Source organism: Rhinoderma darwinii, chromosome 3 (genome assembly GCF_050947455.1).
Source record: "Rhinoderma darwinii isolate aRhiDar2 chromosome 3, aRhiDar2.hap1, whole genome shotgun sequence".
NCBI classification, from domain to species: Eukaryota; Metazoa; Chordata; class Amphibia; order Anura; family Rhinodermatidae; genus Rhinoderma; species Rhinoderma darwinii.
The window spans coordinates 268230684-268246164 of NC_134689.1; the positions used below are offsets into that span (position 1 = coordinate 268230684).

Consider the following 15481-nt stretch of genomic DNA (forward strand, 5'->3'; position numbering starts at 1 on the left):
TAGCATTATAACGGGTACCGACTACTATAGAAACAATGTTCAGAGTGTATACATGTTCCACCCACAGCATCTCACTATGTGTGGTCACTCAGGCACCCAACCCCTGACTTCAAACATAAATCCAGGCACCAGCATCAGCACACAAGCAGCACAGCACTAATATCCACATCACCGCGTAATATGCTGTCAGCGAAATATTTTTGTCCAACATGGTTATCATAGATTTTTGGGTAGGGGGTACTTGACTGAGAATGGCACTAGTCTGGAGGATTTACCCTCACCTACTGTAACTGTTTATAGTTCTTCAATCTTCAATATCCATGCTCAATTTAAAGGGGTTGTCCCGCAATAAAAAATAACATTACTCTGATAGATGACGCAAAACAGAACTATGTAATAATTGGAAACATTCTGAAGAAAATGCTCCTGTGTCTAGATATATGGTGCTGCCTGGGTATGCTTTTGATTTCCTCTCCGGACTCCGCCTAATGTGTTCAACTAAGAAGCCACCTAAGTGTGCCAATTCTTAGTTGTTGATCTGCACAATAACAGGAATCACTCCGCCACCCGTGTACAAAAGGGATCCAGGCAACGGGACTGAGCTACTGGGCATGTGTAACCACTGGCACTGGACACAATAGGTGGACGTTCTTAAAAGGATGAAAAAATAATAACCCTGGGAATCAAAGAATCGTGGGACAACCCTTTAATATAACTGTCACATTTTGTTTTCTGTGTTTATTACGGGACAAGCCTGAAATATATAGGACATTACAGTAATAAATAGATGGGAAAGTGGTGGGTCTGAAATCATTATTTTAATTTGACTAAAAGGACAGTTTAATTCCTGCAAGGCTTCTTGTTTAGTTTATTTATTTTTTTCAGTCCCTTTTATTTTCTGTGTCATTTGCAAGGTAATGCTTTTAATTATGAAAAGTTAATATTGAAAAGTTATACGACTGTATAATATAGTTTGTGTTAAAATTCTCGCACCATTTTCAAGATCTCTCTATATTTAGAGGCTGTAAACCACTACATACCCTGTCTTGCTCTTACCTGAGAAGTGGAAACAATTGAATAAAGTCTAGGCAATGCTCTCATTTCCAGACTGATACACTGTAGCAAACTATCAGAGAGATTTTGCTGATGCACAATTGTAACAACTTCTGAGCTGAGAGCAGGACTAGGGCTTTTCTGCCTCTGAATTATGTGAACAAGACAAAGTACACAAAGTATATTAGAAAATGATATAGTGATTAACCCCTTCAGGACTGAGCCTGTTTTGGCCTTGTGGACGCAGCCAATTTTTTCAAATCTGACATGTGTCACTTTACGTGGTAATAACTTGGGAATTCTTTTACCTATCCAAGCGATTCTGAGATTGTTTTCTTGTGACATATTGTACTGTATGATAGTGGAAAATTTTGATCAATAAAGTCAGTATTTGTTTGTGAAAATCACCAAACTTGAGAGAAAATGTACAAAAATTAGCATTTTTCTAAATTTAGCTGTATCTGCTTGTAAAACAGATAGTAATGCCACACACAATAGTTACTAATTAACATTTCCCATATGTCTACTTTATGTTGGCATCGTTTTTTGAACATCGTTTTATTTTTCTAGGACGTTACAAGGCTTAGATCTTTAGCAGCAATTTCTCACATTTTCAGGAACATTTCCAAAACCTATTTTTATAGGTACCAGTTCAGTTCTGAAGTGGCTTTGAGAGCCTTATATATTAGAAACCCCCATAAGTCACCTAATTTTAAAAACTGCACCCCTCAAAGTATTCAATACAGCACTTAGAAAGTTTCTTAACCCTTTAGGTGTTTCACACGAATTAAAGCAAAGTAGAGGGGAAATTTACAAATTTATTTTTTTTGTCGGAAAATCCATTTTAATCCATTTTTGTTCTGTAACACAGAAGGTTTTACCAGAGAGACGCAACACAATATTTATTGCCCAGATTCTGCAGTATTTAGAAATATCCCACATATGGCCCTAGTGCGCTAATGGACTGAAACACAGACCTCAGAAGCAATGGAGCACCTAGTGGATTTTGGGGTCTCCTTTTTATTAGAATATATTTTAGGCACCATGTCAGGTTTGAAAAGGTCTTGTAGTGCCAAAACAGTGGAAAGAAACCGAAAAAGACACCATTTGGCAAACTACACCCCTCAAGGAATTCATCAAGGGGTATAGTGAGCATTTTTACCCCACAGGTTTTTTTTGCTGAATTTAGTGGAATTAGTCCGTAAAAATGAAAATCTACATTTTTTCCAATAAAACGTAGAAATTATCAATTTTTACAAGGAATAAAGAAAAAAAAGTGCCCCAAGATTTGTAAAGCGATTTCTCCTGATTACAGCAATACCCCACATATGGTAAACATAAACGGCTGTTTGGACACACAGCGGGGCTCAGAAGGGAAGGAGCGCTATTTGGCTTTTGGAGCTCAAGTTTACTCAATTGGTTTTCGGGTGTCATGTCGCATTTGCAAAGCCCCTGAGGGAACAAAACAGTGGGCACCCCCCAGAAGTGACCCCATTTGGGAAACTACAGCCCTAAAAAGAATTTGTCTAGGGGTATAGTGAGCATTTTGATCCCATAGTTTTTTTGCTGAATTTAGTGTAATTTGGCCGTCAAAACGTCTATTATTTTTTATTATTTTTTTTACGGTGTTCACCGTGCGCTATAAATGACATATTTAATTTTTTCTGTGTCGATGCGATTACGGCGATACCATATGTAAATAGGTTTTTATGTTTTACGGTGTTTGCACGGTATTTTGTTTTTGTGTCACCATATTCTAAGAGCCACAACTATTTTATTTTTCTATCAGGAAAGCTTTGTGAGGACTTGTTTTTTGCGGAACAAACTGTAGTTTTTATTGGTACAATTTTTGGGTACAAGCGACTTTTTGATTCTTATTTATGCAATTTTTTGGGAGCTGAAGTGACTAAAAATAGCGATTCCGGTATCGCAATTTTTTTTAAAATTTTTATGGCGGTCACCGGGATAAATTACATTATATTCTTATAGCTCAGGCCGTTACGGATGCAGCTATACCAATTATGCATAGCTTATTTATCTTTTTCAGTTTTTTTTTCTAATACTAAAGCACTTTATAAGGGAAAAAGGGCGATTTTTTTAAAAATTTTATTATTTTGACATTTTACTTTTCTACATTTTTTTTGTAACTTTTTTTTTTTAGTCCCACTAGGGACTTGAAGATCCAATTGTTGGATCATTGTTAGAATACCCTGCAATACTTATGTATTGCAGGGCATTATATCTGTCAGTTACACACAGACAGGAGGCATATTAGGTCCTGCCTCTGGCAGGATTTAATGGCCTTCCATAGATGGCAGACCGGAAGCCTTTGTTAGGCTTCCAGTTGCCATAGCAATCGCCCCCCACAACAATCGCCCCCCGCAATCGCGTAGCGAAATGCCGATGTTGCTATAACAACTTAAATGCGGCGGTCGCTATTGACTGCCGCATATAAGGGGTTAATCGGTTCGGATCACCGCTGTGATCCAACCCGATTTTTTTCCCCCAGTTCTAAGGCTGCTAGTAGCAGCCTATACTGGGAAATGCCAGGCTGCGGGGAACTCCGCCTGTGTGCTCTGTTAGGAGCACACGTAGATTAACGGGCTGCAGGCACAAGGACCAGTGCTGCAGCCCGTTAATCGACGTGCGGTGGTCGGGAAGGGGTTAAAAGGATACTTTTCAACTAAATTTGCATAAATCAATAGTACAAGTGAATATAAGAAATGTACTATATCTTATTAGAGAAAATGCCTCTTTATTCACTTATCCCCCCCCCCCCACCTGTTTACTCACTTTGAATTTACTGCTAAATCCATCTTCTTAAGACAAGATGGACTATTAGCTCACCGAAGGATGAGGTTACATCTGCGCATAGAAGTTTATGGAGAGGGAAGAAGGAGGTGGTAACAGAAGCAGACTGACAAAGGCAGAGAGAGACACAGAGACACTGCTGCAGTTTCTAGGAAGTGTTTTATCACACCCCAGTGCTGGATTCATAGCTATACTGCTCATTACTACTGTATGATGCCATGTTACTGCTGCTTCTATATATGTAATATTTATAGATAGGAGAGCAGGATTCTCCTTTTCTATGTTTGCTGTGTATAGAAGATATAACAGTTAGGCTCTGCCCACTAGCTCAGAGACAACTGAGAATTAGAAATAGAGTTTGCAGAGGGGAAAACTGCTGAAAGATGCCACATACAGTACAAGTCATATAATGACCAGAAATAGTGTTATTCCTCATATACACACATATAAAGCCTATTCTGACAAGTCACATGTAAGGTTACGTACGCTTTAAACTAGATTTGCAAAAACTCGGAAAACCCCTTCAATATATACTGAAATGTTCCGCAACTTTCTAATATTCTTTGGGGGGGGGGGGGATTTATTATGACTGGCGTTTCATACAACAGTATTGATCTAAACATTTATCAGCGTGGAGTCTGGGATGATTAACTCCCAGCGGATTTCCTAAATTGCACAGTAACAATAGCACACGATTATCCATACCTCCCAACTTTTGAATTCGGAAAAGAGGGACATTTTAAGCCACACCCCCTAACCACACCCAATATCCCGCATTAACACATCAAATCACGGCCAGCTCCTTCTGCAAATAACACGCGCACATTCTCACTGCGGATCTCTAGACTGTCTGGATATTACAGATATTATGGATCCGGTTATATTGTCTTTATGTTACTTTTCCTGTCTTGGGTATAACATTTGCTCATCTCGGCAGCAGCAGGTGCAGGACAAACCAAAAGGCTGAGAACAATGAAAGTTAAGAGGGAGAAACTGTGGTTGATGACTTTTCAATTGACAGGTAGCAGAGTTACATGATGGGGATTTTTTTTTCCAGTTGTGTAACTCTGCTACCGGTCAATGGAAAAATCATCCACCAGAGCCCCTCTGTAGATTGCTCCACACACAGCCCCCTGTACATAGCGCCAGACACAGCCCCTTGTAGATAGCTCCACACACAGCCCCGATGTAGATTGCTCCACACACAGTCCCCCTGTACATAGCGCCAGACACAGCCCCCTGTAGATAGCTCCAGATACAGTCCCCATGTACATAGTGCCAGACACAGCCCCCTGTAGATAGCTCCACACACAGCCCCCTGGAGATAGCTCCACACACAGCCCCCCCTGTAGATAGCACCACACACAGCCCCCCTATAGACAGCTCCACACACAGCCCCCCCTGTAGATAGCACCACACACAGCCCCCCTGTAGATAGCTCCACACACAGCCCCCCTGTAGATAGCTCCAGATGCAGCCCCCTGTAGATAGCTCCACACATAGCCCCCCTGTAGATAGCTCCAGATACAGCTCCCTGTAGATTGCTCCACACAGCCCCCTGTACATAGCGCCAGACACAGCCCCCCTGTAGATAGCTCCAGATACAGCCCACCTGTTGATAGCTCCACACACAGCCCCCTTGTAGGTAGCGCAACACAACCCCCTTATAAGAGGTAGCCGGCCCTACTGCTGCCACTCTCTGCTCTGCTTTCACTCACCATCAGAAGAAGGCAGGAGTCTTACGGCGGTGTTCTCACTGGTGTCGATGGCGGCCCGGGAGTGGACCATTCCAGTCACCTGGCCTGTCACCTAACCGGTGAGGTCAGATGACAGGTCAGGTGACTGGACTGGTCCACTCCCGTGCCGGCATCGATCCCAGTGAGAACACCGCCGCAAGACTCATGCATTCTTTTGATCGCTGATTCAGTCGTCTGGCATGCAGGGGGCCTGTCAGCAGTGATCAGCTGTTTTGATACAGCTGCAGCGCCCAGTGGGATATTTTGCAGACCGCCCAGGACAGCGGGACAGCGGTAAGAAACCGGGACTGTTCCGCCGGATCCGGGACGGTTGGGAGGTATGGATTATCTATTGCATCTGTACAGGTTTTTAGCCTCTGGAAGTAAACAAGAATGTTTCTGTAAAGGATCTGCCAGACACAGCTTCTGTGTCGACGCCCGTGGTTAATCAGTCTGCATCTGCTCCTAGGTCTGTTAGGGTATGTTCACACGAGGTCATTACGTCCGTAATTGACGTACGTATTTCGGCTGCAAGTACCGGACCGAACACAGTGCAGGGAGCCGGGCTCCTAGCATCATAGTTATGTACGACGCTAGGAGTCCCTGCCTCGCTGCCGGACAACTGTCCCGTACTGTAATCATGTTTTCAGTACGGGGCAGTTGTCCGGCAGCGAGGCAGGGACTCCTAGCGTTGTACATATGTATGATGCTAGGAGCCCGGCTCCCTGCACTGTGTTCGGTCCGGTACTTGCGGCCGAAATACGTCCGTCAATTACGGACGTAATGACCTCGTGTGAACATACCCTTAGAGTGACTCGATCTGCTACCTCTCAGGCTGGTAGGCTGGCCAGCCGGTTCTAGCTCCCGCCCTCGGTCTATGTATACCTTCATTTGCTTCTTGTCTTTGCCTGTGATTCCCTCCTGTTTCCTGGCTCTGCTGTTCCAGCTATTTACTATTGACCTCAGCTTCATTTTGACCCTAGCTTTACTGACTACACTTCTGCTCTGCGTTTGGTACCTCGTACTCTCCTGGTTTGACTCGGCTCGTTCACTACTCTTGTTGCTCACGGTGTTGCCGTGGGCAACTGCCCCATTTCCCTTAGCTTCTGTGTACCCTTGTCTGTTTGTCTCTCGTGCACGTATTTAGCGTAGGGACCGTCACCCAGCTGTACGCTGTCGCCTAGGACGGGTCGTGCAAGTAGGCAGGGACTGAGTGGCGGGTAGATTAGGGCTCACCTGTCTGTCTCCTTACCCCGTCATTACAGTTTCCATTCAAAGACAACAAGTAGAAATCTTGAAAATGGTGTGAAATGGGGTCTGTTTGCTAAGCGTTTGGATGGTTTGGGCAACAGTTCTGTCACAGCATCATTGTTTCCATAAACGGATGCCATAACACTAGTGTGAGAGACTAATACGGGGAACAGTAGCTCTTTCTTGTAGCCAAAACATGTGTTCATGTTTACTTTTACAAGAATGCTAATGTGAGCCGCATATTCTGTAATAACTCCACCACAGCCATTACAGACATCTGCCAGCAATATCACAATGTCAATGACTTTTATAAGACCTCAACCCAGTTAAGTGCTACTAGAAAATAGTGGGAAAAGTAGACTCACCATTTTTTTGATAAGGAGCGGTCATACAGTAGAGTTCTGGAAAATCACATATATTTACAAGGCCACTTTTATCAAGGAGTACAACTTTGTGTATTGAATAATAGTTATTAGATAGCGACACCTAGTGGCAGGATAATATTTCAATGTGTGTTTTTTTTCCCCTTTGGCACATACTTTACTACCACTACTGTTACTACTTTTATAAGTAATATTAATACAATTATAAATTAATAATATTATTGATTCTAAACTTTCCATAATATATGACACCAGTGGGTGATCAAACTTTGGAATTAAATTTTTACTAGACTATATCTTCTCTCCTTATCAGGCCCAGCTCATTGCACAGTCAATTGGCCAAGCTTTCAGTGTTGCTTACCAGGAATTCTTACGAGCCAATGGGATCAATCCTGAAGACCTCAGTCAAAAAGAATATAGTGATATCATTAACACCCAAGAGATGTATAATGATGACCTCATACACTTCTCAAACTCTGAAAACTGCAAGGAGGTAAGTAAAATAATGTTATCACTGTTAGTGGGTACTTTCATCTGCTTTTTGGGGTATTATTATCTTTATGATTTGCTTGTAAACAGCTTCAGGTGGAAAAGCTCAAGGGAGAGATATTGGGAGTGGTTATTGTGGAATCTGGATGGGGCTCAATACTTCCGACTGTAATACTTGCAAATATGATGAATGGAGGGCCGGCTGCACGCTCTGGAAAACTCAGCATTGGCGATCAAATCATGTCTATAAATGGAACAAGCTTGGTTGGTCTTCCTCTAGCAACATGTCAAGGCATTATTAAGGTATGTTACATGAATATTCTATTATACATCTGTGTTTTTTTATAATATATGGAATCTATACCTGGTGATCATAAACATGCAATGTCCATTAATAGCAACTAGAAAATTTTCATTGTGATTTATTGTCAATCTTTGAATCCACTGCATTTGTCATTTATGTGCTGCAAGGGAGTAAAGTGATATAGGCGACACATGTGGGATGCTATAGTCAGCTGATGGGCTAAATTCCCAGCAGACTGGACTCCACTGCTATTAATACATTTTGGGGTATACCATTATAAACAGGCTTACTCAAGAGTACATGTACCATCTAAGGTTCTATCTGAAAACACCCTTGACATATCCTAAATTTAAGAAGGACCTGTCACTAGGTCCTACAAAGTGAGTTAGCAGTCTCATCTAATAGTCGCTGTGTCTGTGAGTCCAGCAGTGTTTGTCTTGTACTTGTGTATCCCCCCTTCGCTGAGCTATGGACCTCTCTATATTTAGCAATAAATATGGAAATGACTCGCTGGCTAGCCAAGTGGGTTTGGCTGCCAGCGATTCTCAGTGGGCGGAGCTACCAGTGAGCCGCTAATGCTGACCTATCAACGTGAGGCTGTTTCCTAAAGTCAGTCTTTAGCCAGCGTCATCGCATCAGACCACGCTGGCTGAAGACTGACTTACGCGATAACAGCCGGCTGTCAACGCATGAGTCAGTCTTGAGCCACCGTAGTCGCACGTGATGACGCTAGCTGAAGACTGGCTTTAGGAAATCGCATCAGAGGCTCAGTGATAGCTCCGCCCACTGAGAATTGCTGGCGGCCAAACCCACTTGGCTAGCCAGCGAGTCATTTCCATATTTATTGCTAAATAAAGAGGGGTCCATAGCTCAGCGAAGGGGACGACGACGACACATAAGTACAGTACAAACACCACTGGACTCAGAGACACAATGGCTATCAAGTGAGACTACTAACTCACTTTGTAGGACCTAGTGACAGGTCCTCTTTAAACTCATAAAAAATGTCCAATTCTTCATAGTTTTGTCATCTCAAATATTTTCTCAGATATTTTGCAACAGTTCATTCATAACATTTCAGGGACCTGTAAAGTAAAAGTTGCCTAAATCAGTAATAAGAAATAATAATGTAAAAAGTCAAGTGCTGTCCAGATGAAATATATGTAGAAAATAGTTTTTGCTTCCATTTATTTCTGTCTGCTAAAGTAATATATCTTTCTCTTCCGTCCTTTTGCCTCATCTTTGAATGAAGCAGAAAGTACAGCCAGGGAAGATTGGAACATTGATAAGTTGCTCTCTGCAGCTTGATACATAACATTAGTGAGAAACATGGACTAACCTTGAAGGCTATGTGATATATCTGCTCTGTATTTCCCACTGGAATGACTTTCCATTATTATATGAAAATAATTTTAGAATACTATTCTGTTTGATCATTGTATGTAACTAAGTATACTTGATTATCCAAAGGTGTGAATAGTTATGCAAAGGTAATAATCTAGAAAGAATGTATATGGGATGCACATCTATGTTGACGGTGTGGTGCAAAGGGGTTGGGATGAAGTCCCAATGTATATAGTCTCGATTACCCCAGCACTCACAAGAAAACAAAGTAAATATATTGCAAGTTGAATAGATTTATTTCTTCATAAAGCTGTATATCATACATTATTTCATATGTAATCAGCGTTTTTATATGAATATATGAGTTGAAGCGACTTAATAATGACGTTTCGGCCAATCCACTGCCTTTATCACTGTCGCTGTGGAAAATAAATATTAATTTTTTTCTAACATATAAATCTGATTATAGAATAGTATTCTGTGTGTCAAGATTTGTAAAAGTTGCTGCAGTACCTCTGTAGGTTATACTTTGGTTATGTCTTTTGCAGGGCCTTAAGAATCAAACACAACTGCAGCTAAATATTGTAAGCTGCCCCCCTGTCACCACCGTCCTCATCAAGAGACCTGATCTGAAATACCAGTTGGGGTTCAGTGTGCAAAATGGAATTGTAAGTGGAATTCACAATAGTTCCTTTATACTGGTCTCTGAAGTGAATTTATTTATGCTTAGTTTTAGCATTATTCTTTGGTTAACTGACATATTTTGTTTATTAGTTTCCTTTTTTAATTCACCTGAGAAGTAAGGCTCTGTTCACATTAGCATCATGGCTTCCATTAGTAATAGAGCCATGTTCAGAATGTTAGATCTGTATTCATGCAAATACAGATAGACTACAAAATAAAAAAATGAAAGTGAACACAGCCTTAGTCTGCTGTCACAGGACGTATTTGTCATCAATGAGTCTATTCACATCGGTGTATAAAATACGCCTTTATTTTAAAAACGCAGCATGCACTACTTTTATTTGTTTTTTCAGATGAAAAACACCAATTGAAGGTGATGGAGAATGATTATGCATCCATATTTGGCCTGTATTTGATTTGTATTGCATCAGTATGTCATCAGTTACGGATTACGGATCCATATTACTGACTTTTATCATCTACGCTCTTGTGCAAGAGGCCTTAAGGTCTGTTCACATTACCTTTTGGCTCTACTATTAGTGTGTACGCTGGTAAAGCTCCTTATGTACACGCTAAACGTGTTCATAATGCTCCATTAGCCCGACGAAGGCCAAAAGAGTGTCATTTTGGCCTCCATCGGGTTGCTATACATCGGTATACCTTTTTTTTGGAGGATGGAATAACGTAGTATACGTACTACGTTATTCCATCCTGGGGGATCCCACAAAAAAAATAAAAATACTGCGCAGTATATACGTTTTTTTTTTAACACAAAAGCCTATATGTGACGGATGCCACTGCATGAGCATCCGTTACATTACTCTCCATGTATGGACGATGCTATTAGGGGCTTACAACTATGGAGTTCTCGGCCAGAGCATCAACAGTGTTATGACTGGGGAGTCCAGGACTGGAAAAGTCCCTGACGTCACTGTCCATACATGGACAGTGATGTCAGGGGCTTTAAACTATGTAGTCCCCGGCCAGAGCATCAGTAGTGCCCTGGCTGGGGACTCCAGGACTGGAGAAGCCCCAGATATTACTGTCCATATATGGACAGTGACTTCAGGGTTTCCCTCCAGGAACGGAATCCCTGACCAGAGCATTGCCAAAGCTCTGGCTGTGGATTACGGCATATTAACGCTCCTTATGTCACTATGGACAGTGTCGTCAAGTGTTTTCTCAAGACAGGAGTCCCTGGCCAGTGTGCCAGCAATGCCCTAGCCAGGCACTCCATTGTTGAAAGCCCCCGACGTCAGGCAACGGGCTTCCCCGGGCTCAGCACTTAAAGTAGCGATGTGCTCGGGGAGTTCGGGCATAGTATCCTACTGTATGCCTATACAGTGGGATATGTCGGTGCCTTCTGTTAGAGGTATACGTCGGGACTTCTCCCAACGTACGTATACCTCCGACGGAAGGAAAAAACGTGATGTGAACAGGCCCTTTGTCTGTTATTTCATATATGTTTTATGAAAAATGATGCTACATGCAATAAAAACAAAATTACATATTACACGAGATATCTTTCTGTATAATCATGTACTACTGCAAGTAGTATAAGGATATTAAAAGACATCAAATCTTTGATCTTACTATATAATTTCTGAAGCAGTTATATGACATCCATTCAGGCACAAACCATCTGTAGAATAAAGGCTGTTCCCAATGAAAATATGCTATAAAAACCCAAACCCTTCCCGCATTACACTAAGAGTTGAGCCATGTGCCCTAAGGCTATGTTCACACGGCCATTTCCAGATCAACAAAGTTCTATGGGTGCATTTACACGGACATTTTTTAATGGCCTGTGAATACTGGCCATCAAAAAATAGAATATGTTCTATTTTCAGCCAATTTCATGGCTCGACGGCCCCCATAGAAGTCAACGGATCAGTATTTATCGGCCGTTTTTCAGAAAGCCACCCGTGTGATAGCCATTAAAAACTGAGTCAGGCCCTCAGAACTCAATTGTATCCATGTCCTTAGGACGCGGATACAATTGACAACGCTGGGGAGGCAAGGGAACCATTAGTTTGGCGCATTTTTGTGATGAAGGCGGCATGATGATGTCCTGGTCCGAAGATACCAGGCCTGCATCGTTAGAGAAGAGGATGGTGCTGGAACGGAGACAGGTAAGAGTGTGGCACTATATACAGGGGGACTGTGTGGCACTATCTACAGGGGGTGGTGTGCGGTTCTATCTACAGGGGGTGTGTGGCACTATATACAGGGGGACTGTGTGGCACTATCTACAGGGGGTGGTGTGCGGTGCTATCTACAGGGGGTGTGTGGCACTATCTTCAGGGGGTGTGGTGCTATCTACAGGGGCGTTGTGTGGCATTATCTATAGGGGAATGTGGCACTATCTTCCTGGGCACTTTGGCACTATGTGGGCACTATCTACTGGGGACACTGGCGCTATCTACATGGGCACTGTGGCACTATCTATGTGGACACTATCTACAGTGGGCACTGTGGCACTATGAATGTGAACACTGGCACTATGTTGGCACTATCTATTTGGGCACTGTGGCACTATCTATGTGGACACTGGCACTATCTGTGTGGGCATTGTGGTGACTATTTATGTGGGCACTATCTACAGTAGGCACTATGGCACTATCTATATGTGCACTATGGCACTATCTATATGGGCACTATCTACAGTGGGCACTGTGGCACTATCTATGTGGGTACTGGCACTATTTATGTGGGCACTGTGGAACTATCCATGAGGGCACAGTCTACAGTGGGCACTGTCGGACTATCTACATGGGCACTGTGGCACTATCTATGTGGGCATGTTCTACAGTGGGCACTGTGGCACTTTTTATGTGGGCACTATCTACAAGGACACTGGTATTTTCAGGGGATTGGGACAAGAAATCCCTGACAAATTTAATTCATAAATTCTTTTAACGGACTTTAAAACAGATGGCAAACGGTTGACAAACGGCCATTAAAAGACGGCTGGGAAGTGGATAAAAATTTGGCGGCACACTGATGCAAAATGTGAAAAGCTGTCAGTTGATCCATTTTTACCGACCGTTTTTTGTCACTGTCGTGTGAATATAACAAACGCCTCGCTATTAGTCCTGACTGCAATATCATAAGCACGTTTTAGTGCTGTCTCATTGTGCCGTAACCTTTTACAGACGGGCGCTGCACTAATTTATACCTATGGATTTTCAGGAATAGTTTCTTCAACAGCAGTTTGCTGCCATCTGCTGGAAATATCCGTCAACTGATACATTTTATAGCAATAGAAAATCACAAAACCTAATTTCCATATTGATTGAATACATATCAATTTATCTATCTAGCTACTCTATTATAATCTATATTTTAGAACTAAAATTGAGAATCCTACTAGAACTCTACTTTATTTGAGAACACTATACACTTTTTATATAAGGAGCAGTAGCTCAGCAAAATAAATGGATGGTAATGGGGATTGTACTCATTTGCTTTCTCTTTCTCCTCCATTTGCCCCCACCCTGCTGTACCGACTACGACTGGCCCGAGTTTCACACCTAAATATCTTCCTCTCCTTCCCTCTGTAACCACCGGACATCCTTCGTCTTTATGGTAGGGCATCAGTACCCTTATACCATTGTCAGCCACAGTGCCCTCTGTCCACGTACCAGTTACTATGAAAGCACACCATAAAAGGGACAGCCACAGTGCCCCATAATTGTCAGCTATTTAGTGTTCTAAAAGACAGCCACAGTTTCCAAGCCTGTGCTCCTCTTTTTTTGTCAGCTAGGAGCAAGTTACATGTGTGCTAGCAGTCAGCCTTGCGGAAGATTACAGATGAAGTGATCTTTATTGTGTTCACACCGCATCAGAATGTTAATGATATGGAGTAGGTTGGTGATTGCCCATAAGGCTACATTCACACGAACTTAGCCCACCTTAGACGTGAAAAACTGCCGTTTTCCACGTCCGATGTGGACCCGTGCAGGCCGTGATGTCACGGATCCCCCACAGACTACAATCTATGGAGGGATGCATGACACGCAATAAAATGGGATATGTTGTGTGAACGTCTCCATTGAAATGCATGGGTCTGTGTGACGGGCGTTGTTTTAACGGCCGTCACACGGACAAGATTCACGTATGTGTGAATGAGCCCTAAGGCTCTTAAGACACGGAGTACAAGGAGGGGATGAAATGTGGCTTAGGTGACCCGGCCTATAGCCACTTCACTTTTGAGACATTGTTAACAATTCTATTTATTTACTCTTTAGATAAAGATGGTTTGCATCCCAAAAAAATTCAAAAACAGGATTTTCAGGGATTTTAGGAGCCATAGCTAAGTACCTATACAGTACATCTGGTGATTCGTTACTCGCTCACCAATATATTTCCTGGGACATACAGAGACTTTAGATTTGCTGAAGATTTATCTTGGAAATGTTGTCCTTGATTTTACATTGTTCAACATATGCCTGTACTCCTGGGTGCTAGTTTATATTGTCCAGGTTTCTGAAATTAATATCGATTGAAAAAAATCCAAAATAAACATTAGATAATGGAATTCAGTAACCATTTCATTACAATGATTGTAGTGGGGAGTAAGGTCCTTGGAGACACGTACAGCATAAAGGGCTCCAATACACCATCAAAGCAGGAAAATGTCCTTGAAAATAGTTTTCTATTGATGACAATTATAACATTAGGACCTGCATATTATATTTTCCACTTGCACATAATTATAGAATGTTTATTTTCTTAGTAACAGCACTCATTGCTCTTCACAATGCAATTCAGGCTTTAAACTTTACATAACCTTTACAATGTTTTCATTTTTTTTGTTAAAATTCTGTAGGTGTGAATTGCAGAGAACAAGATAACAGTATAAAACGGATTAGCTGGTGGATCTACAGCAGAGGTGCACAACCACAATGGTTTTATGTGCGGCCCCAGCTTGTCCGTATCTCAATAGTTCAGAAAAACATGACTGTCAAAGAACAGCCACAACCATCTGATGCAGAGAACGACTGTCGTTAGACTGCAGCTCCGTCCTCTCTTCCCTGCTCTGATCATAGATATCAGTGAAGGTCTTTGAAGTGTGACATGGTCACTGCTGAATGGAGGAGAACATGTAATGCTTTGCCATTTACAGCAGACAGAATGTGTGTTTGACCAGGGAACAGGCCATTTCCCCAGACTTGGTCTTCTGGAAGACCTGGAACAAGGGTCTGCTTGCTGGAGTGAGCAGAGAAGGGTAGGCTCCCACTCCACCAGTACAAGCCTGGACTTCTACTAATCGATGGCTACCATTAAGCACTAGGTCTGCAATCTCTTAAAGAAGGGTATAAGGCAGTCAGAAGGTGCTCTCTACCTGGGGAGGGAGAGTAGCCAAAGCTCCCAGCCTGGGAAAGACAGGCATTGCCAGCCTGTGGGAGTCAAGAAGTTCTAGC

The 15481-nt window shown here is 42.3% G+C and overlaps 1 protein-coding gene across 5 annotated transcripts in view; it reads left to right on the forward strand.

Moving 5' to 3' along the window:
* The window catches only part of APBA2 (amyloid beta precursor protein binding family A member 2), a 473299-nt gene that overhangs the window by 352239 nt on the left and 105579 nt on the right, over positions 1-15481 (forward strand). For all 5 annotated transcript variants that reach the window (XM_075857895.1, XM_075857892.1, XM_075857891.1 and 2 more), the window contains 3 exons: positions 7548-7727; positions 7814-8026; positions 9920-10039. In XM_075857895.1, the coding sequence (XP_075714010.1) occupies positions 7548-7727; positions 7814-8026; positions 9920-10039 (513 nt within the window). The remainder of the gene's footprint in view (positions 1-7547; positions 7728-7813; positions 8027-9919; positions 10040-15481) is intronic.